Source organism: Mustela nigripes, chromosome 3 (genome assembly GCF_022355385.1).
Source record: "Mustela nigripes isolate SB6536 chromosome 3, MUSNIG.SB6536, whole genome shotgun sequence".
Classification (NCBI taxonomy): domain Eukaryota; kingdom Metazoa; phylum Chordata; class Mammalia; order Carnivora; family Mustelidae; genus Mustela; species Mustela nigripes.
This window is the reverse complement of record NC_081559.1, coordinates 42,044,882-42,068,513: the sequence shown is the minus strand read 5'-3', so window position 1 is coordinate 42,068,513 and position 23,632 is coordinate 42,044,882. Positions and strand designations below refer to the sequence as shown.

Genomic DNA, 23,632 nt, shown 5'->3' with positions numbered 1-23,632 from the left:
TAGCCCCAGCAATATAATATCTATGTAGCAGATAGATTTATAAATTTCCATAAAATTTAATGTATATTAAAAACAGTATCAATCATTTTTCCAAAATAACTTTGAGAACACACATACTCCTGTTTTTAGCACTAATCACAATCACAAAGGCTCTGGCTGATACAGAATGAAGAATGGGGTAAAAATCTGGCAATTATAAAAATAGCCCACTGTTTCTAAAATTTGTAGGTTTGACATGAAACAATTCTTATAAACAAAGTTACATAGTGAAGATATTTACTTAAATGTAATTTCTAATGTACAAATATTGAAAAGTAGAGAAGTTTTAGAAGTTTTCACAAATGATTTTGGTCACGGACGACGGTTTGATTCTTTGACAGTTAAAAAATGTACCTCTTCTCTTTTACCTAAATACAGTATTCTATGTACATGAAATAGAGTTCAGTGTAAAGAACACCGAATTAAAATTTATTCCATTTTTCAAAATATAACACTACTTCATCTATGACCACTGCTTGCCTCCCTACTTGACACAGCAGGGGAGGAGCTCTGCCAGCGAGCATCCCTCCAGGAGCGTGAGAGCACATGGCAGTGGGGATGTGGATGCACGAAGGACGCACGTGCTGATGAGCGTCAGACAAGATGGCAGCAGGATCCCAAGACTTGATGGAATGTCCTGGGAAGGGAGAAGGGGAAAGACACCACACCTATTTGAGGACAAGGTAAGATTTTTCTGGAACAGAAGGCATTTGACTTGGGCCCCAAAGACAGGAAGATTATGACAAGCACAGATTAAAGGGACCAGTATCAGCCAGAGCTAGGAGCCACACATGCCCCATGTGGCTAGTTCAGGTCAAAATCTCTCATGAGACAGCTCTGGCTGTCTGGTCAATCTCTGGGCTGTGAGGACACTGCCACGTTGGTACTACGGTCAGTCCGGGTGCCAGACAGCACAGGGCTGTTGAGGATGGCCCCACAGGGCACATGGAACCCCACAAGGAGAAGACACCATTTACATGATTTTTGATGTGGTGTGGAAAAGATGGCCATTGTAAGCATGGATAAAATCGGGGAATGGGGCATGGAAGACTTTTCTAGAAACACACTAAGACTCTTCCATTTGAATCCCAGCTCTGACACTGGTTAGTGTGGGAACCTCATCTGCTGGAGGACTTAATCCCACTGAACCCTGGATTTCCCGTCTCCCATTGGCAGACGTTGTGCCCTAGCTTGGCAGAGAATTAAATAAGGTTGTAGGATTGAAGCATCTAATAGTAACCAATGCACAACAGGCACCAAGGAAAGAGGGGCCAGCACTGCTATGATAAATACAACACAATCACCATCTGGTTCATTGTGCAGACTTTTTAAGCAGATGGAAATGTGAGCAAGTAAGTACAGTGGGGTGTAGGTCTCCCTGAACTGGGGAAGACAAGGTTTGGGAAGGCCCTGAGGAGTTAGTAGTATTTTTTCTTTTAAATGTGTCTCTTTTCCCAGTCTATAAACATACTTATGCTATTAGGTACTTCATAAAAGGGTCTAACTAGGAACATACTTCCCATGCCCGAGCCCTTCCCATGCCCATTTTATATAATTTCACCAAATATCTACATGTTATAATAGCATCAGCTTTGATACCAAAAATTTGAAGACCTGGCCATCAGTAAGTCAGTTGGAAATAAGTCCCCTTGTGAGATGCTGGAAGGAAAGGATGTTTTTGCTACTCAAAATTATCTGATAAAAGCATCACTGTCTGGGGGCACCTGGGTGGCTCAGTTGGTTAAATGACTGCCTTCAGCTCACGTCATGATCCCAGGGTCCTGGGACTGAGACCTGCATCAGGCTCCCTGCTCATCAGGGAGCCTGCTTCTCCCTCTGCTGCTCCCCCTGCTTGTGCTCTCTCTTTCTCTCTCAAATAAAATCTTAAAACAACAACAACAACAATAACAAAAAGACCCAAAGCATCATGGTCTGATGTCTTTCCTGAAACAGGGACTTGAAAGACTCACAAAGTCATCTTCTCTAGAACTCTGGGCTAAAGGCTCTGGAGCAAGCACCAGGTACAAGCCCGCTGAGGGCAGAGGGCCTACACAGGGGCCAAAGAGCACCCGGGATGCCCGGGGCACAAGTAAAGCTGGTTAAGCTGGGGGCCCATCTCCATTTTTTGGAAAAGGGTCCGTTCCAGCAGCCAAACGCCCCCAGAGTTCCACTGCTGCTGTTTTTAACAGCCAGTGTGATTCTTCCTGCAGGAGGAGAGGCGCTCACTCATTTTCTAAACTTCCTATAAACAAAGGACAAAAGCCAGCTTGGGAGAGGTCCTAATCCATGTTCTATGTTCTTACACATGGAAAAAGAAGAGTCCTCCATTGGGAACAGCTTGATGGAGCAGAAGTGAAATGAGGTTGTGATGTGCTATGATTTTCTCAGGCGTCTTGGTAGACTTTGGTTTGTAGGTAGTATCTGCAAACCTGTGGCCCATGAGTGCAGCCTTATGGCCCCTCATCACCTTCATGGTGAGGTCCCTGTGCTCCTGCCACATCTCTCCTTCAATTATGACATGTATTCTCTGGATGTCTTCTCCTCTACCTGCAATAAACTGATAAAACACTGCACTGTGCCTTTACCACAGTGACAGGTTAAGTAATTTGTGGACACAATGGATTTTTTTTTTTTGCTTTTGCTTTTCTGGAAGGCTAGAAGGGAAGACATGTACAGGATGAACCCCAGGACTGTAGGCACTTGCTGAATAAACATGCTTTTCCTGGCCATTCCAGCTATAGGCCTGACACGTGCCCACAGTCCTGAGGAGCCACCTTTGCATGGGAAAGGGCCCACTGAAATCATAGATTATTGCAGCTTTTCATTTTAGAACTGACCTAAAGGGTCTCCACTGCCCTAACTTATAAAATGTGCTGCACAGAGAGGATGCTCCAGGCTTCGTGAAAGGATGTGTTCCCACAGGCTTACTTCAAATTCTCGATTTATTGCAACTTAAGAGGATTTAGGTCAAAACCTTCAAATCAGAATATTTTGACTATTGCATGTTTATTAACCAGTACATGGAGTTTTTTCAAACTCCCAAAGTAGGTTCTTTCAATTCTCAAACATGTGCACAGGAACACAGTGGTCTTAACTTGTAATGTCCAGAAGGCCTAAGGCAGAAGACTGTTACAGGAGAGACAGCAGCAGGTGTCCCTTATGGTCACACACACACTCAACCTTGTGCCCCAGCTCTGTTATTAATCAGTCCCACATTACAGGCTGAATTACGTGCCCCCCAAATCCAGATGCTGGAGCCCTCACTCCCAGTGTGACCATACTTGGAGACAGGGCTCTTAAAGAAGTAACTAAGGTGAACTGAGGTCAGAAGGGCAGGGCCCTCCTCCAAGATGACTGGTGGTGGGGAAGAGAGGAATAGATGCCAGGACCCATTCCACTGAGAAGCCATGTGAGGGCAGAGTGGGAAGGCAGCCACACCAAGCCAGGGGGAGTCCTCATCGGAAACTGCTCCTGCTAATGTCTTGAGCCTAGACTTCCAGTCTCTAGAAACCAATGTTGCCGAAGGCCCTGGTCTGCGGTTGTTAGGACAGCTCTCGCCATGGATGTGCTGTGTGACGCTGGGCAAGCGGCCTTCTCCTTGAACCCTCCCTTCCTCATCTGCTAAATGCGAGACAATCTCTGGTGCATAAACAGGAAGTGTTGGCAACTGCTGATACTCTGAGGGATTGTAATTACCCCTAGGGGATAAAGCAGCAGGAGGGAAGAAACCCTCTGATTAGGGAGAACAGTGGCCAAGGGCTGCTCTCCAAAGGAAAGGCTCCTCTGGTCCTCAGAGACACTGCCCCGAAGCAGGCACTGTCCCTTGGGGAGCTGGTGCCCCTAGCTCTAGACTGTCCTCAGTCTCATAACCCCAAACTGCCAAGTTGTGGAGACATGGCATGGCGCACCCCCTCACCCCCGAATGACTCTGGGAAACCAACTACCTTCCCAACACCCACTCAAGGCCGACCAGACCCTTTGGCCATGGGACACCCCAGCCTTTCCAGGCTGCCCTCCTCACACCCTCTTTCAGCACCGGTCCTTCCCACCTGCCTCCGGCAGCCGCTTCCGCCTGCCCCCCACCTCCACTTCCCTTTCCCTGCTCACCCCACACCTTTCCAGCTCAGGAGAATCTACTGTTCCTTAGCTCCTGGGGCTCCCAGGACCCCTGCCACACAGCTCTATTCCAACATTTGTCCTCCCCAGTCCTGGAGGACACAGGGTGGGGTCTGGGCCCTGGCTGGCTCGTAGACTCTTCTGAGCCCTAGCAGGGTTCCCAGAGCACAGCTGTGCAGGAAGAGCACACGACTGTTCCAAGCTGATCGTGTCTGATAGGAAATAACACCGGGAAAAAAACCCTCTTCATTCATCTGGACAAAAATAAACTCTGGTGATTCATGCCAGTGCTGGCTTTGGGGAACTTTCCTCTATTTGTGCATGAACTTGCACTGCTGAGCTCGTGGGGAATTGGGCTTCACCATCACTGCTGAACTTTTCAAGAAAATAAACAACATTTTACTGAAATGAATCACTTAGTCAGTTATTATCCCAGCTCCTGGATTATGGATCCACAGAGGACACATCATGTCTGCACGGCAGTTTACGGTGTACCAAGCACCTGAGTGCACACACTGCTCTGTGTCACCCCCTGCAGCCCCCGGTACTAAGGGGAGTCACATTTTAAATTAATTTGCATATTTATATTTAAATGATGGGTTCTGTATTTCAGTTAACATAACCTTTTTAGGCATTTTTGTTTAGACCACTCTGTCGTCCACCCGTACAGCCAAAGGGGTCTGGGGGTGGTGGGGTGTGTGTCCTCGTTGGTCCAAGATGGATGGTGGTCAATTCCTACCCAGGCATCCAGAGAGTCGGAGTGGTTTTTCCAATGACAGTCTGGTATTTGAGGAGTCAAATTAAAAGCATGTGATGCACCCACCTGACCCATTAAATTAATAATTGTAATTGGCTGAGTCTGTCGTGAACCAGGCCAGATGCAACACTCTCAGGGAGTTGTTCACCCAAGTGAGGTAAATTAGCTTTCAGGGCACTGGGGTCCACGTCAGTAAATTATCTGCTTCTGGGGAACTAAATGGGCCCCCGATGCCCGGGCAGAGCTGATTTGCCACATGGGTGAACAGCAGATTCTCAGGGCCGCCTCTTGCTCACCTTGGTCCCTCTGTGGTCAGGCCTGACAGATAGGAGCCGCAGCACTGACGCCTTGCAGACGCCACACATGTGGCGGGATGGACCTGGGTGGCTTCTGCTGCACTCCCGGGAGGAAGAGTACGGCCACTCTCTCTCTCTTCCAAACCCCCCAGAAGTTTCAGCCCACTCTTCAATTTTGCTTCCTGCACAAGAGCACTGGCCGGCAGCTGATCGACCAACTGTGACTGGTGTCAAACTTGGAGAAGTTAAAGTGAGCATCATTAGGTGGCTTTTATTCTGCCAGCACCACACAATCCACCCCCTCAGGCCGATCCCAGGTACCAGACAACACGGGTCAGTGGCCTGCAGCAGGCTGGCCAAAAGGATTAACTCCAGAGGTGCCTTTCACTTAATTGACAATTGCTTCTTTCTACTCAGCTGAGAATCAAAACCACACAGGGCTTCAAACGGTTCCCAGGCCCTGTGGCAGAGTGCTACCAGAAAGTTCCATGCAGGTCAGCCCTTCCACGAGAGCTTGGGGAGGGTTTCCTGGTGGCTTCAGGTGGCTGTTGAAAAGTGCTCTCCTCCCGAGGGGACCATGATATCCAGCTTCAAGGTCAAAATTAAGATTTAAAGTCAGGTGTTTGGAGGACAATTCATGGCTTCGATGTATCCCTGGGGCACCCATCCCAAACCTGTGCTGATCTCGGCCTATGGCGCTATCTCGCAGGCCCACACACCGGGGAAAGTGCTCAGCTGGACTCACAGAGCGAGGACCAATGGCCTGGCAACTCCTGTGTGAGCAGGACAGCGGCTGCCAGGCACAGGCTGCCCACACATGCCTCTCTGCCTGCCTCTCTTCAAAGTCCACAGAGACCAGTTTCTCTCAAAAAATCCAGTTGATGAAACAGATTAAAAAAAAAAAAAAACAATAACTCCAACTTCTGAAAGCAGGAAGTAGATGTTTTGCCCATAAATCTCTAAAAGTTCATGGTGAGGCCTGATGGCACTTGGAGCTTAAAAACGCAAACCAGCAGGCAAGGGACCCCAAGAGATGACTGAGACAGGCCTGAGGGGGCCCGCCCGAGGGATCTGCACTGATCGGCAGGGGCACTGATCTGCCGCAGCCTGACCTTAAGGATGCCCATCCACCTCCAGAGCCTCTCGTTCCTGACCAGCCCCACGAGGCCCGCTGCCCCCCAGGCCCACAGCACACATGCGAAGGTGGGTAATGCTGGGTAGACACCACTGGCCTGTCTCAGGGGGAACACCAGACTCCCATATGGAAGTATGATGAAACAAAGACAGTGTTTCTTACTCTCATTCTTCGAAGTCCTGCAGGAGACAATATACTCTCTCCAAGCTCGCATGTTTGCCTCACCAAGTGAAATATGTATTCTCAATGACGGAAGCATGATAAGACAAGCGGACCAAGATTTCAAAGATTCAAAAACACCCCAGTGCTTGTTAGGAAGCGGGAGGTGAGGTGAGGCCATCAGGTCTGTTTCTGCACAGTGAGCGCGGCAGGGGTGGGAAGAGGCCAGGCTCTGGCCTGGAGTCTGCCGGGAGGGGGAGAGGCCAGGGCTGAGGCTGTGTATCCGTACTATAATATAGAGATTAAAAAATGCCAAAGGGAAAGAAAGAAAGGAGAGCACACAGCTGCCGTCCCCCAAACAGACCTCCCATCTGCCACCCACGATTTGCATGTCACCTTCTCCGGGCTCATTTGTACTTCATTAACTGCCATTGACTTAACAAGATTTATGCAAATGACACCATAGGAGCTCCCTAACTCCCACTGCAATCAAGTGATTATGTATGTACAACTCTCCACAGCAATGAAAAATTAATACGTGACAAGCCCACTCGCCGCTGAGCCGGGCCTCTGGCTTTTTTTTTTATTTTTCTTGCTTTGCTTTTTAATTTTTATTCGAACAGACCTTATCTTATTAGTTAAAAAAAAAAAAAAACAAGGAAAACTAGGACCCCTCTGACCCAATTCTCCTCTTCTCCTCTAAGGTCCCAGAAAGGACAAAAAAAAGAAATGGGTGCAGGTTCGAAAAATGAAGTTATTTTGCAGAAAATCAGTCATACTCTTGATGAAGAATCTTTAACTGGGGGGAAAGGGGAAGAGATGAAATCCTTGTCCAGCATGCTCCAGCTAGCTCCCACACTGGGGGAAGAGGCCTCTGTTCTCAAAATGAACGAGCTGTAGAATGTGAGCAAAGTGTGATTAAAATTATCCACTGGAACACAATCTGGACAAATGCGAGTCTAGTGGCATAGCGTGGTGAAGACCACCTTGCTCGTACCCTAAACCAGCTGCTACAAGATTCCTGTATGGAGTTTTTTTATAAAAAAAAAAAAAAACAACTAGCTGGTCCTAAACCCGTCACCATCACCAGCCCCATGGCGGTCACCGAGATTCCAGGACGGTTTCTTTGCCATGGGGTGACTGGCCTACAAGCCGGGATATGGGGCTCCCATGCCCAGACCAAGTCTTGAACATGGCTGTGTGGCAAGGCCAAGGGCCTGCACTGGGGAGAAGGGTGGGAGAGCAAATGAAACCATGGCAGGGGAAAGGGAGACATTCCATGCCTGGAGCACGTGGTGGTGTAGTCCCCAGACAAATGTGGGGACCGTCTTGGACGTTTCTTCTACATAGGTGGAAGGTATTTGTCTGAGGTCAGGGCTCACCTGTTTTACTTAAAACACATAACTTTGCTTTCTGAGCTTTCCGAAGGCTTTCCCCCAACCAGCCATGGAGAAAGCACAAGCACAGGGGCGAGGGGCTGGTGTCTGGATCCTGGCCCCATCACTTCTCTAAGTGGCCTGGTCGGGAGTGCTCACCCTGCCCGGGGTTTCATTTAAAGCAAGGATAGTACAGCCACACCTGTGGCGGTGTGGGGGGTTCAAGGGGACACTATATGAGCACTTAACCAATATTAAGGACTCATCTAACTGTTCGTTCCCTCGACAAGAGGTCTGGCGAGCACCTATAAAGAACATGCCAGCACCTGGCTCCTTCCTCTGCAGTCTTGCTCCTCATTTCTGCTTGCTGAAGTCATTGTGCAGGAAGGGTTAGGAATTCAGACAGTCTCTAATGATCTCGAATCCTTTACAAACACAGCACACACAGGCATGTGAGATAAATCTGTAGGACCAGCTATAAACCCACATCAGTCCCTGTGACCTAAAGACAGGCTCCAACAAAGGTGCCCTGAGCATGACTAACTGGAAAATCCAGTTTTGCTGGAATTTTAAAAAATTCTCTCTGGAATCTCCACATCCTGGTGTTTCAAGGGGCTCTGATTATCATCCAGGGCCCATTTCACAGAAGAGAAATCTGAGGCCTGGAAGGTTCTGCCACAGGGGGACTCTGATCTGACAGGTGTGTACTTCTAGGAAGGAGCTGCCCTGGGCAGCCATGAGGGACAAGGATCTGTGCACGCTCTTGAACCATGACTCATCGGGAAATCAGACCATGATTTAGATTTCGACGACATTATTTAGAACATTCACAACTGAAAGGCTTCCAAAGACTAGATAATACTCATTTTACGCTTGATGGTCAACTCCAATCAGCACACAGATTGAAAATCTAGTCTGTACGGCGGGCCCCCTCTGCAGTTGAGCAGGGTACAAATTGAGTGAAGGTTCCAATTACGCCAGGGGCCTGCCCAGCCCGTGTGGAGGACGGCACCCCCCAACAGACAAGAAGCGTGAATCAAGGAAATGGTTGAGAATTAAGTTTTAATATTCCCAAAAGGAAAAGTCTCAGGACTCATTTTTTAAATGAGAGAAAAGGAGTTAAATGATATGAAAAGGAGTTTCATAATCCTACTTGGAACAAAATCAACAGAAAAATCACGCATTAAAATCACCTCCTGTAGACAGCTCAGTGTCTAAATAAAAGCATACAAAGAAAAGAATGAGCAACGACGAGTGTGGACCTCGACAGTAACAAAACCATTTTAGAGCGTGAAGAAGACACTGCCCGCCAGCAAAGGGGAGGGAAGAGGATTCTTCTCAATGGTGCCCAGAGTCTGGCCACACATTCGTGGCCTGGGTACTGAATGTTTCCAGAGTCCCGGCTCAGGCCCCAACCGACCTGTTTTCACCTGTCTACGCTGAGGCTGCCTGGCCCCCAGCTAACGCGGCCTTCCTGCTTGTTTCAGATGGTAAAGTTGTATTTGTGCACTGACTTCTGCCCTCTGGAGGGGTGGCCGGAGCCAACCGGAGTTGTGGAAGGGCACAGGAAATGGAGTGCCCGTGGAAGAGGCTGGCAAAGAGCAATCCCCCAGAGGAACAAAGTGGTTACAGCCATGTTCATAAGAGGAAGAGCTATTATCCTGCCTGCAGATTTTTTTCCCCCTCTCTCAAGCAGAATGCACTCTAAATCAATTGGACTTCTTTCACAAAGTAAAAGATGCTATTACCAGGAGCCACAGTGCTGGGTCGAAGTCTTTATTTTTATTTTCTCTGGAACTATAATAGCAAAATATGTCACGTGAATTTCCATTTTACTTGAGACATAAAGTAATTTGGTACCCGGTTTCTGGGCTAATGAAAACCTATTCCAGGCTAGCGACATAGGCCAAAACAAATGCTTGAATTCAAGTCCTGTTGTGTAATGAGGAAGTTTAATTAAGGCCCCACATTACAGCTGTAAATGTTCCTTTATATAATAAGGTCTAAATGAAACTGAACCTAATCAAAGTTACAATTCCTTCATTAGCAAATTACAAACAAGAGCGCGCAGCTGACACACCGGCTATGATTATCACAACTAATTGCCTCGTTGTTACAAACCAGCCTGAAACAGTGTTCAGATGTCCGTCTGCGAGAGCAAATTAGGGCCACATCGGGCTATTCCTGTGATCACAAGGGGCTCTTGTACGGCGATCTGATTTACCCCTGTCGACTGGCGGCCCGCGGCCCAATCAAAGCCGAGCTACAAAGGCAGCCTTTGAAGCCAGCTCAGCCTCGAAACACACTCCATATGCAGCGGGCAGACTGCACTTCATTAGATCTGTTGTCACATTTTTCCCTCTTCTTATTCTAATGATCCTATTTTAATACACACAGGAACCTCTTCTAATTGATGTCAAGTGAGTGACTTCTACATTCATCAACAGAGCACATCAAACAAACCTTGGTGCACGAGCCGGCATCATAGCAAGGAGAGCCGAGGTGTGTCTCCAGCTCCAGGAAGGGAAAAAGGGGGAAGCGGCGTACCTGTTTAATTGGGATGGCTCGACCGCTCCCGATGCTGTCCGCGCGGCTCTCCAGGCCTTTTTTCTCTTTGTCTGGGTCACTCCCTTTCCGAGACTGCAAAGCAAAAATAAAGTTAGCATCTGGGTAAGGGCTGTGGCTCGTGGATCTGCAGGCCTGCCCTTCCCCGGACGGTTTCTTCGCTCCCACACCCAGAAGCCGTGGACAACGCAGGCGCAAGCACACACAAGCCCAAACAGCGGGCTGTTGAATACTTCGCTCCCACCAACCCATCATTTTACAGAGAATTCTCCAAACTTTGCCCCCTACTTTTCCTCCGCCAAATTCCCTTTTAATTCATTTTTTACAGAGCTCAAAATTCAATCAGTAGAAACCAACGGACCGTATAGGAAAGTAACGCCCAACAGGAAAGCGCTTTCTGGGGCTGCAGCTAATCCAGCCGAGGAGAAAAGGCCTCCTTGCGGCTTGTTGGGGGAACCTACCACGTGAATGTGTATGTTGAGTTAATGTCTGAAGGAGGATTTTGAAATTCTACGAACGACAGAGCAGAGCAATTTAATAGTGCACTCTTCATTCATATCAAGGTGCCGTGAACTTCTTTTTTTTAACTGCTTCTGGACAGTTAGAAAGCAGCAAAGTCTAACTACTGTTACCACACCACACCACAAAAAATAACAAAGGGGAAACAAAGTTGAAGACCTCTTTTTTGACAACACATCAGTGCTTGGGGAAAAATGAGCAGTTCTGTCTGCTAAGTTTGCAGAACCGTCTCCTGGGCGGCATTGCTGACACTGTGTGACCAGCTTGGGATTGGGCAGGTGGCCCCGTGCCGCTCAGGGAAGCCACAACCCTGAGCGCAGGCGACTTCGGCAAGTGGAAGGAGCACCACAGCTCAGCCTCCTTCTCCGGATGGCATGAGGAAGTGTGAGCACAATGATTTTCTGACAGATTTATTTTATTATGAGAGAAAGATCTGAAACTCGTCCTCCTTAATAACTGTGCTGACAAGTGACAACTTCACTCCATTACTTTTCAATGGGAACATTACTCACGCAATATTGAAAATGGAGAAATATTTTCATGTGCTTTTCAAATCTGAGATGATATATGAAATGAACAGACTTCGTGGTGTCCGTTGTGCAGCGAAGAGCTAATGAAATCCAGTTTCAAAGGGGTGTGAGAGCAGCCAGGTTTTTTTTTCTAATATTAAAAGGGGCAGTGTCACCGGGTGTGAGAAAACTCCCTAGGATGTAAACTCAGATGTGGCACTTTGAAGAGCACGTGTGCTCATTAGGAAACAGGACCCTTTGATGACTGTGGAAGCCGACATTTACTGAAAACCTACTATGTGCTAGGCACTGTGTGCTTTTTTTCTTTAAGGTCGTAGAAAAGCCTGGAATGAGGTAACGGGAAGTGAAAAAGCAACAAATCGAAAGTTGCAGAAAAACTAAGACAGAGTTTGTCCATTTGGGCCGGGAGGAAATAGGAAATACTGATTCCTTGTCATGAATTTCAGCTACAGGCTAGGGGCTCACTTTTCTCTTTAATTAATTCTTTAATTAGTAATGTTCAGTTAGAGCTATGAAATGACTCTCGAGTCTCCTTTTGCTGTATCTTTATTCTTAGTCCACAGGCAGGTTGGCACTTGAGGTTTCCATTTGTAAAAGAAGATTCAAAGCTCCCGATGATAATTTTTAAAAAAAAAATTTTTTTTTTAAATCAACAGAGCTCATTCAAATTTCCAAATTTGAAAATCCACCTTCATTATTCTCTGTTAACCAGAATAATTAACAAAACAAACATAAAAAAAATTAACATCTTCCTCAAGGCAGCACATCTGTCCCCCTAGTCCCTCTGTGCTCCAAGCCGGATGCCCAGATTCCAGGGGAGCAGGCTGCCAGAAAACCCATCTCTGTCCGATCACGCACGCTGCTATGAATGACCCCGGAAGTTAGGAAGACTTCACCACCAAAATGGCACAGAGAATCCCGATTACTCTAAGGCTCTGACCAGCTGCTGGGCAGAAGGGTCTGCTGCAGCCCCGCCCCACGATTACTTCCCCCCGCCCCCAGGCTGTGTGGCTGCCAAAGCAATGGGCACCCAACAACTGTGCGGAGACAGACGCCTGGGCACACAAGCATCTGCAGGGAGCTCTCCCGAGTCTTCTGCTGGCCCGGAGACTGCATGGCCACAACACACCCTTCGCGCTGAAACTGCTCCGTGAAATCCTCCCGTACAAAGAGGCTCTGGGCACCAGCTGCGCGTATCACAAGTAACAGTGTGCAGGGCCCAGCCAGACACGCACAACCGGAAGCTAACAAGGGTCAACCATGCTCGGCACAGGGGTCAGCGGTGAGCCCTTGGAGAGGCCGTCATCCTTGCCAGCCCCGAATGTGAAGAAAGAAAGGCTAAAGATAGTCTCGTCATCACCTCCCTCTTTGCACCAATATTCACCTTTCCTCATGTGATGCAAGAAGCCACGGAGGGACACCCCATCAACTATCTGCATCCAGGGACAGGAAGCAATGCTGCCAGGAGCCCACGCTATCACACAGAAGCCTGCTTTCCCCCTTCCAACCCACAGTGAGCCTTTTGACTAGGACACATTGTGACAGGACCCACGCTCCCCTCCACAGCAGACAAAACACACATGCTGCTGTTTGCACCATCAACTTCAATGCCTCATTTTTACAGTGGGTTTCTAGGGGTCTTTTCACAGTATGCTTTGTGGGTATGCTGGGCACCGTTAACTGGTGTCGGCGGGCAGGATGGGGAGCTTTTAGAAGGATCGTGTAAGGACACTGTTATTTTAAATACGAAAAGCAGCAAGGCAGTGCCAGTGATGGACATGTACTAGAGTGAATTTAAGATGTGCAGATGGATGATAAACACCAAATTCAAGATGATGCTGATCCTCCAGCAGGGAACTGGGCAGGCGTATATTTAGGAGGCACACCTGCAGGGCTTCAACTTTTACCCAAGATGTGCTATTTCTTAAAGTCCTGGCAGGCGCAGCAAAATGTGTGCATTTGATGAGCCCCACGTAAGTACATGCCTATGTTTTTTACTCCTACCTCTGCATAAAAATATTTTCTAATAAAACATTTTAACCACATGTACATTAGAACAACTACACTAAATTAATTGTCCTAAGAACCCACTTTGGTTTTGGTTACAAAACCAAAAATGGAATGGACATAGTCTTTTAAAATTTTTCTTAAAACAATGATTTTTTTCAAAGAAAAGAGCAAAGTAAGATATAACTAAGCTTTTGATTAATTCCTACTACAAATATAACAATTTGCTACTAGGGGAGCAATGTGAAGTTTACTATAATTTGTTCAGAGTGCATATGATTTCTGTCTAAAAACCTGTGTATATGCAAATAAACATCTGGGACTGCAAAATCTGAGCTCAGAGTGGTACATTACAGGTCTACTTTATAAAATTTATAAGCGTGGTATTTGAAAAATGATGTGTGTACTACTTAATTAACTCTGGCCTCTTTATGACGGTCTAATAAATAAGGTGGATAGCGCTCCTTCACTGGGGTGGTACAGCCGCAGTCTGCATGGAATTTTACTCACTAAGATTGTTCGGCCGAGGGCACATGTGTCCTCCTACTAGATGCTTTTGAATAAATACACGTTTCCCCAATTTAAGCCAATAATTACAAACAACTGCCAGAGATGAAGAGTCTATGAATTTTACATATTTAAGAGTAGATGCAAACTGGTAATAATGAGAATTTAGTTTCTTAATTGCTACAATTTCAAAACTAATTTGCCTCTTCTCATTCCTTGGATGACACTGACATCTAGTGGAGTTCCTATTTCTAAGATCTTGAACTTAAAAATACCCACAAGTCACCATCACCAGCACCATCACCATTTTGTTCAACATCAACACCTGGGTCACGCCCTGGGATTTTAACCTTTTTCCTTAAATGCCATGATGTAAATCCATTGCAGTGTTTGCTTCCTTCACAACCCCAAATTTCTGTTCCCTTTAAGAACTGCTGCATGGCTAGACTGAAATTTCTAAAATGGTTTACTCCAGCTGTTTTCCAACATTGAAAGGGAAAGAGAGTAAGGAGTGATTATGTACAGGTTCACAGGGAGGCTTTTCCACTATTAGACACATTAATTACGACATAATTAATGGAGATTTTCAGAAACCGTAAGGATGAGTTTTTATTGGCTCCGCACCCGCCCAGCCCAGTCTGGGCTGCTGGGGGGCCCTCGTCTCTTCTTGGACGCCGCATGCTGCATGCACACTTGTGCTTGGCCTGGAGAAGGAGGGGAAGGCCTCATGCCTCACTTCTGTTCTTCTCCGGCCCCTCCTTCTTCTCCAAAAACACTTTGTCTTGAATGTGGGTTGACTCTGGCAAGAAATATTCCTGACAGACAGAAAAACCAGTCTCCGCAGACAGTAGTGGGAAAGGAAGTATATATTAACAGAGTTCTTAATATTTTTGATTCCACCTGCCTTAAAGTTTCTCCTTTGTATGCAACCTGGGTTGTCATGATTACCTAGTAGGCAGGGTCCAGGATAATGTTTTCTGGTACATTCCAATTCCAGAGCTACTCTTTAAAGAGTAGGAATGGGTATATGCTACAGCTGTCTTTCCAAACAGCCCTATTTTTAAAGAGACTTCCTGGCTTCTCACCTCTTCCTTAGAATGGAAACCAAAGCTGATGACCAGTACATGCAGCCCCTGGAAAGTGTGGTGAGCCTGCATGTTCTTTCTCCCCTGGCCTGGGTGATGCCAAGTGCTGCCAGTATTGGGCGCACTGGGAACTGCTGTTAATTCTTGGCGTGTGAAACATTTCATAAGAAAGCCTCTTATATCACAGAGGAGTTTATAACCAAATCATGCATTCCCCTGCATATTGTAGAAGGCTGAACACCACCCTCCCAGTGGGTCACACAGTCCTACAACTGCTTTTGCTTATTAGCACTGTCATAATTCTTTTCACAGCTGCAAGGGTAGAGACACAAAATTGAAATCCATGCCACTAAGACCCCTCACCCCTCGGGAGATTCTTCCAGCAGCACGACTCACAGAGAATGCTGCCACTTCCGGCCCAGGGGGGCTAAGCAGAGACCCCAGGAGGCTGGGGTCTGGGTCTGGTCTGTCTGCTCCTTACCCTGCACTCACAGCAACAGCGTCCGTCAGAACTGACGTGGCAGAGGGTAGGCAGCAAAGGAAAGGGGACGGTCTGTCGAAAGCAGATCTTGGCAATTACAACTCTCCAATAGGAAGACTGCCTCAAACATGGTAGGAAAGGCATGGGTGTCTACCAGGCTTGGCAGCTGCATGCAACATCAGAAATGCTGTCTCTGAATAAGGCAACAGGTCAGCTGAGGCTCCCAGCCACCCCTGCAGAGCCCCCCTTAGTTCAAGACATGAAATCCTGGACTCATATGCATCTAAGTCAGCGGTAATCACCCAAAATGAGAAGTCCAATGGTTTAAAACAGGGCACCACATGACTGTGTGCTGTACTGCTGACCTGGGCTTGTACAATACTTAGCAGCAACCTCAGGTGCTACCCATGACTCCACCTGGCTCCCAGTTGTAACAACTCAGAATTTCTCCAGAAACTGCCAGGTGTCCCCAGGGAGCAAAAGCACTGGCTGAAATGATATACTTATGATGCACACACCTGGTCTCGGGAGGGAAAACGTTCTTCTGAGGTCAAACGACTCCAGTCACAAGCCAGCAGTTCTGCCTGCAGCTCTAGGGTCAGCTGCAGAGCCTCTCACGATTGACTGGATATGTCTGCTGGGTGCACAGGAAGGGATGTGGTGGGAGTGCTTTTGCCTCCTCGCTGATTTAGGGGTTTTCTCTGTGTCCCCATTGCCCAAGGGAGCTTTTAAAAACTGCACATGCCTGGGGCTCACCTACAGATTCTGAGTTCATAAACCTAAGCCCATGGAGATGATCCTCAGGTTTAAAATGCTCCACAAATAACTCTGAAGAAAAGTCCAATGAAGAGCCTCCTGGGGATGAAGCCACCCCCACCCCTCCACCCCCGTGATAAATCCTCAGAAGCCCCAGCCCGAGAAGGGACGGTTCCGTACACCAAAGTCGCTGATGCATCCCACAGGGAAGGTTAGAGGCCCACGTCTGGGGATTCTGGCACAGTTTTGTCATCTCATACCCAGAGTGACAAGTCTGTCGCTAGAGACTGGGACAACCACGAGATAATAAATACCCTTGTACAGCCCCTCACTCTTCATTTTGACACATGTATCTGAACTCCTTGCACACAGAGAAATTCACATTTTCCTCAGTGCCCAAACCCTTGCTTCTTGTAATTTTGTTAGACCTTCAAAGAAATCAGTGCTAGTCTCATTAACTAAGTCTGGATTCTACAAGTAACACTAAACCATCCAGCAGCTAATCGATGCATAGTGATTGACGTTCTTCACTCAAGCTTCTGGGGCAGACACTCACGGTGAAGAGATTGGAGCGGCGCTTGGACTGCTTCCGGACAGGTGTTGGTGTGTTAGCAGTGGGAGGGACGTCGATTCGCAGTTCCTTCTGGCTGGTGCTTGGCGTCGACGGGACGGAGGAAGAGTAGTCGCTTAAACTCCCGCCTCCGTTACTTGTCTGAAACAATGGAAAACGAAGGTTTTACTAATGACACGCTCCAGGAACCTAATGTCACCACCTTTGCAGGGTCGTAAGCCACAAGTTAGCAAGTTACACTGAAGAGAGGCCTGCATGACAGGTGGGATAGCTTCTCTGACCCAGCTAGTTGATTGGCATCGAGTAGAACATGGCCTCATTGTAGACTATACCAGTCATCTCATAAAGTACTTTTTCCTAAGAAAAGTGACTTGAGAAAGAGAGGTCTCTGTTATTTGATTTGAAAATGGGAAGGGGGATTAAAATGTAATTATGTTCTATTTCCTCTGAAAGATCAGGGGTTGGCTGAACTAAATGGGCCCTAAGACTCCATGGCTCTAGACCAGATGCAGAAAAAATGCTGTTTGTCTTGAAAGAACCCAATGCACACTATGAAAATTCGAATACTTTCAAAGACATTTAAAGATTCACAGAAAATGAGATGCCTACAGTGGAGACATCCACATCCTTGAGTCTACCTTCATAGGCCCTTACCGTAAATCCATCACTTACTGACTTCCCCAAGGAAAATGGAAGTGGCATACCAAACCCTGTAGCCTTTTAAAAAAGTCCAAATATAACACCTGCCCAAGAAATATTAGTTAAAAACACACACAGGCAAACCAAGTCAATGGTTTCCTTAGCAGACTATGGGTTTGGTTCTTCAAAGTGAAAATTACTTTGTTTGCTTTCAAGTAATTAATTTGCCAGAATATTACTCTGGAAAGATGTAACCAAGGGAGATGGTAATTATAGTTGAGGTGTGCTACCAAATTTAAGCATATAGTGGGATTAGCCACTGAGGTTTACCCGCAGTTGTTCAACCCATGAGCACACCAGAACCAGGACCAACGCAGGGTAATTTAAATCAAAAGCAAAGAGCACAACGCACACCTGGAGCCTCTGCCCATACCAGCATGCCTCACAACACAGACAGCACGAAGATGGAAACACTGAAGAATGATTCCCATAAAATCCACTTGGCCACAGCAGTTTCTCAAGGAAATGTGCAGTGAATTACCAACATGCTGTTATTTATAAAGTGGAAAAGGAAAAAATAAGATATCTAGCATAGAAATGGCTAAGAGTACCCTTGGGACCGGCTTGCTCCCCGGTTCTGCTGTGCCTTTCCACCCCACGTACCTGGCTTATGTGCACAGCGGACACCTGTGCCGAACAGACGGACGAGTGGCTGGGGGAGTTGGGCAGCGACTTGCAGGGCCCGATGGACAGCTGCTGCTTCTTCCTCGTGGCCACAATCTTCTGAGCAACTGGTGGATGGGAGACAAGAGGAATTCATTTGAGGCTGGTTTCCAAATATAGGGAATGTGGCAGAGACCACCAGCTGTCCCCACAATCCACTACTTCCTTCCTCTGCAGTAATAGAGCTCCCACCTCTGGGCTGGGCACAGGACCACTAGAATAAAGATAGCATTTCCCAGAGCCTTCTCCTCCTTGTTCTCCTGCAACCTCGCTAAGTGCGGCCACATAGGCAAGTGCTGGCAGGGGGATGACTCTTGAGAGGGCTCATGCAGCAGCTTCCAGGAATTTTCCTTGAAAGGGCTGCCCTTGGCCCATTTCTTCCTTCCACCTTTTCCTTTCTTGCTGCTGAAAATACAGATGTAAGCTGTAGCCTCTGCAGCCATATTAGGGACAGAAGCCACATGTAGTGGGGCACAAGACAGAGGGAGCTGGCCCTCCAGCTCCAGCCTTGGTAGCCCTGCCCAGACCACCTCAGCAGCCTTGACCATCAAACAAAACAATAAAAAATACACACCTGTCCTATTGAAATTATTCTAATGTTATGAATTTTTTCCTGTTACTTGCAGCAAAAATAATCCTAAATGAGACAAGGTTATTTGACTAACCTCTCCCCCTTGAAAATCAAAAATCTATTTTTTGCATAGCCTAAAGAATCACTCTTAACTTTATAAGCTACTGCATAGAATTATAGCCAAGGACATGTAATTATATCAAAGACTTTATTTAAATACATTACTACACACATTGGAAGTTTATCTTAATCAATACAAATCTAAATTCAACCAGCCATAACTTCTCTTGGCAAATGGGCTCGCTGATAAAGCATGCTGCCTTTAATTGGAAAGGAAGTCCACAATAAGAAAACTCTTCCCACACCAATAGGTGTCACTGCAGAAGAACTGCAGCTTTTGTTTGAATAGATGTGTGTCTTTGGGGACAAGCTGTAATGAAGTTCAGTGGTGTTCAATCCTTGTCTCAGTCCCGAGAGCTGCTATTTTTAAAGATGCCTGTGCCAAGGAACACACCGTCATCCCCAGCGATAGGCTGTTAACACTAAAGGAGCACACACAGTGTCCGTGGTTTCTTTTCTAAATGAACAAAATTTTAATAGGGAACTGGTCTGTCCACAGCTTATGGCTTTCCTATAAATGAATGATCATGTAAATATGATGAAGCGAAAATGCAGGGTGTAAAAAATGGCTCTCAGAGATGAAGCAGCAGCTTCATTAGTTACATCCCGCCTCCAATGGGCCTCTTATCCCGAAAGGATGATATCAATTAATTTATCTTCCCGCAGTGTATTGATCACAAGCTTCATCAGCTAATCATGTTTAAATTACAGAGGAATATCGCAGCATTCTGTCATTTCAAAACCATTGGCGTATCGATCTGGGGTCTTTGAAGACGTATATCAGAACATTTTAAAAATCATTATGTGAACTCGGAAATAAAATCTAAGCTCAGCTTCCAAAAGCTGCAAAACATGGGTCATGCAGGTGAAGTGAAATCCAAAGACCAAAAGTCACGACTGTCAGGGTGACTGCCAAAGTACTTCTTTTTTTTTTTTTTCTGAGGAGGTAGTGAAAGGGGGTTTTGATGAGCAGTGCAGAGGCATTTTTGTTTTACTCCCAGCCTCAGAGTCACTGTACCACAGGATGACCACGCAGGCTAGAATCTTTAAGCCTGCAGAGAGCACGCAGAGCCCGAACGGAATGCAGCTAAGCTGTCCAGAGAGCTCTGTGTAAGCGTTTTCTACAGTTGTTTTCTACACGAAGGGAAGATCTGAGAAACTTTCCAAGACAAGCCAAATGTGTTATAAAATCCTCATTTTGGGGTGCCTGGATGGCTCAGTTGGTTAAGTGTCTGCCTTTGACTCAGGCCATGATCTCAGGGTCCTAGGATCAAGCCCTGCATCAGGCTCTTTGCTCAGTGGGGAGCCTGCTTCCCCCTCTCTCTCTGCCTGCCTGCCTCTCTGCCTACTTGAGATCTCTCTGTGTAAAATAAATAAAATCTTTTAAAAAATAAGATAAAATCCTCATTTTATGAAACTCCAAGTGCAAATGAGCATTCCATTCCACCTCTTCTGGTTGGAGGCTGGAGGGAGTGAGCTCATGGCCAAAAATAACGTTTTTACACCGAGGCTTCTCCCCAAGTGACAGCTGTATGAAGCATATGGTGCCTGTTAAGTACTAAAATTTTTCTAATTGTTCTACCACATTATTTACATAAACCAAAGTGAGAACTTCTGTTGCATCTTTTACTTTACTAGAACTTTTACTCATATTCATTCCATTTTCCCATCTCCCCCATAACTTTTGTCTTCCTGCCTCGATAAACAATTGGCAAAAGGAAATGATTTATAGATATTGTGTTGTAAAATATATAGACGGCTGGGCTCCGTGCTGGGCATGGAGTCTGCTTAAGATGCTCTCCCTCGGGACGCCTGGGTGGCTCAGTTGGTTAAGCAGCTGCCTTCGGCTCAGGTCATGATCCCAGTGTCCTGGGATCGAGTCCCACATCGGGCTCCTTGCTGAGCAGGGAGTCTGCTTCTCCCTCTGCCTGCCATTCTGTCTGCCTGTGCTCGCTCTCTCCCCACCCTCTCTCTGATAAATAAATAAAAAATCTTTATTTAAAAAAAAAAAAAAAAAAGATGCTCTCCCTCGCCCTCTGCCACTCCCCTGGACAAGTTCCCTCTCTCAAATAAAAGATATAAATAATCTTCAAAACAAATGAACAAAAAAATTAGACTGCTTTAGAGCCGTAGGATAACCCATTAAAGTTAGGAAAACCTAATGATGAGCAATGAAAGCATGTGACTCAAGAATAAGAAGAGAAAGACAGGAAAGAGAAGGCAAAGTGACTGTCTGGTAAGGTGTGGCCATCCTCCCCGCCAAAGTGAAAACCAGTGTCTCCCCTCTGGTTAAGTGTCACCGTTGTTACTTGCTGAATGCCCCAACAATGTGACCTGAGAGGTGGAGTCTCTGTGTACTTCACTTCAACACCTTCCAAGGTGAATCGTTCGGGTGTGCAAAGGCTAGCGTGACTACTGCCTGCTGAGATACTGTCATGGTCCGTCCCTCGGATGACTTTGCTAAAGCAAGTGAACTTACAGGAGCCAGCCCCAGGGTAGCTGGAATGGAGGGAGGGAGGGAAGGAAAGGAGAGACAGAGGAAGGGAGGAATGGAGGGAGGGAGAGAGGGATGGACAGATGGTGGGACAGATGGATGAATCTCCCTCCCCAACAACTCACAGGCAGTGGGATGCCAGAGGGAGGAACTGTTCTCCTGAGTTACAATCATTAACTACTCATGATGTTTATAACACTGGAATGTTAACAGACTTAAAACATCAGTATTACCCCAGATTATAGGGGCTGGGCAGTTTTTAACTATCAAGTTTTTGTCTACATTTGCTCATTCAACAAGTGAAGTATCTTACATGTCTTTTTTTTTTTTAAGATTTTATTTACTTATTTGACAGAGATCACAAGTAGGCAGAGAGAGAGGGGGAAGCAGGCTCTCCGCAGAGCAGAAAGCCCGATACGGGGCTCGATCCCAGGGCTCTGGGATCATGACCTGAGCTGAAGGCAGAGGCTTTAACCCACTGGGCCACCCAGGTGCCCCTCTTACATGTCTTAAAAAATACATGGATGTGAATAAATGAATAACACAAACCCAATCACTTGAGCTAAGAATCTGGAATCGTTATCATTGGGAGGTGCTGTTTTCTCAGTGTTGGTGACATGAACTACACCTAAGTCCTAAATGCTGTCATCACCACATACGGAAATGTTTGCTCTTTTACCCAACACTGCTAAACAATTTCATTAGTGTCCGTATATTTTGTACTAATGCTCCATGCTGTTTTAAAAGGTACTTCCTCCATAATTGGGAAATTTATTTGGATAACAGATAAAAGATCTATCTATAATCAGGGCATAAGGGACTTCTAGGGGGCTGGTGGTGCCCTTACTTGATGTAAGTGATGACTTTGAGATGATTTTTTTAAACCACACTCAATTATACTTTCATATACTTATTTCCATCCTTTCATTAAAAAGAAGTTTATTATTTACTTATTTATTTTTAAAGATCTTATTTATTTATTTGACAGAGAGAAAAGAGACAGTGAGAGAGGGAATACAAACGGGAATGGGAGAGGGAGAAGCAGGCTTCCTGCTGAGCAGGAAGCCTGACACAGGGGCTCAATCCCAGGACCCTGGGATCATGACCTGAGCCAAAGGCAGATGCTTAAAATCTGAGCACACCAGGTGTCCCTAAAAAGAAGTTTATTCAAAAACTTCAGCAACAAGGAAAGTGAGTTGTATATTTCCTTGCTCTACAAACAAGATTTCCTATTGTAAACAGCCCCCTTTAATTAGTGATAAAAATAAGATTCTCTCATCATTCCCAAATAAGACTTCATTAAACCCTGGTGTGATGCCCAATTTCTGCTCTGACCTTATTTTTTAATTCATTTGCACTGAACAAGGGAAAGAACACGTCTGGTGACAGTGGGAGTCAGGCCTGCCTCTCCTGCCTCCCCCGAGTCTGTACCCTCCTTGTTGTTGTGGCTTACATCTGGGCCACACAGTCCCATCTAGCAACTCACTTCACCCGCACAGCTCCCGGTGCCACAGACGAGGTCGACAGAGCAGACGGGGCACTGGGGGCAGAAGTAGGATTCAGGTGCCATCAGTGTGGCTCTGCCATGGGGGCAACAATGCCATGTGGCAACAGAATAGATTTTCCCATTTGCCTCCCCATAAGATTCTACCTCTTCCAGAACAGGGACTATGTATCCTTTTGCTTTGTACCCTAACTTTCTCTATAATCTTCACATTCTATCTGGGTAATGGGTAAGAGAGGCAGCTTGGTGACTGGCACCCAGGAGATGCTCAGCCGACCCTGGTACCATCCAACTGTTGGCCAACCTCTGTTTCCAGTCAGCCCTCTACCAGCAGGGGACTCTCTGGACTGTTCCTCTGTTCTTCTGACCATGGCACTCCTGACCATCGCCACCCCCAGGGTGGAGCCTGCCACTGCCAAGGCCACTGGTGACTGACTAGAGGCCATCATCTCACTTGACCTCTGGGCAGCATTTGCCATGGCTGATGGTTCCCTCCTTTCCTGACTCATTTTTGCTTCCCTGACACTGACTTCCAGTTGCCTCCTCTAGCCGGAACGTCTGGTGCTCAGCCCCCTGCACTGGCTCTTCATGCCTGGGTGCTTCCAAACAGCCCTCCTCAGCTTCCCTTTACCTCCGTGCACCGCCCCCCCCCCCCCCCCCCCCCCCCCCCCCCCCCCCCCCC

General features: G+C 46.7%; 1 protein-coding gene across 5 annotated transcripts in view; it reads right to left on the bottom strand.

The window, feature by feature from the left end:
- AGAP1 (ArfGAP with GTPase domain, ankyrin repeat and PH domain 1) overlaps positions 1 to 23,632 on the bottom strand; it is a 506,008-nt gene that overhangs the window by 241,212 nt on the left and 241,164 nt on the right. For all 5 annotated transcript variants that reach the window (XM_059393776.1, XM_059393772.1, XM_059393773.1 and 2 more), the window contains exons 7-9: positions 18,202 to 18,329; positions 16,885 to 17,040; positions 10,426 to 10,518 (exon numbers count right to left, since the gene is read on the bottom strand). In XM_059393776.1, the coding sequence (XP_059249759.1) occupies positions 10,426 to 10,518; positions 16,885 to 17,040; positions 18,202 to 18,329 (377 nt within the window). The remainder of the gene's footprint in view (positions 1 to 10,425; positions 10,519 to 16,884; positions 17,041 to 18,201; positions 18,330 to 23,632) is intronic.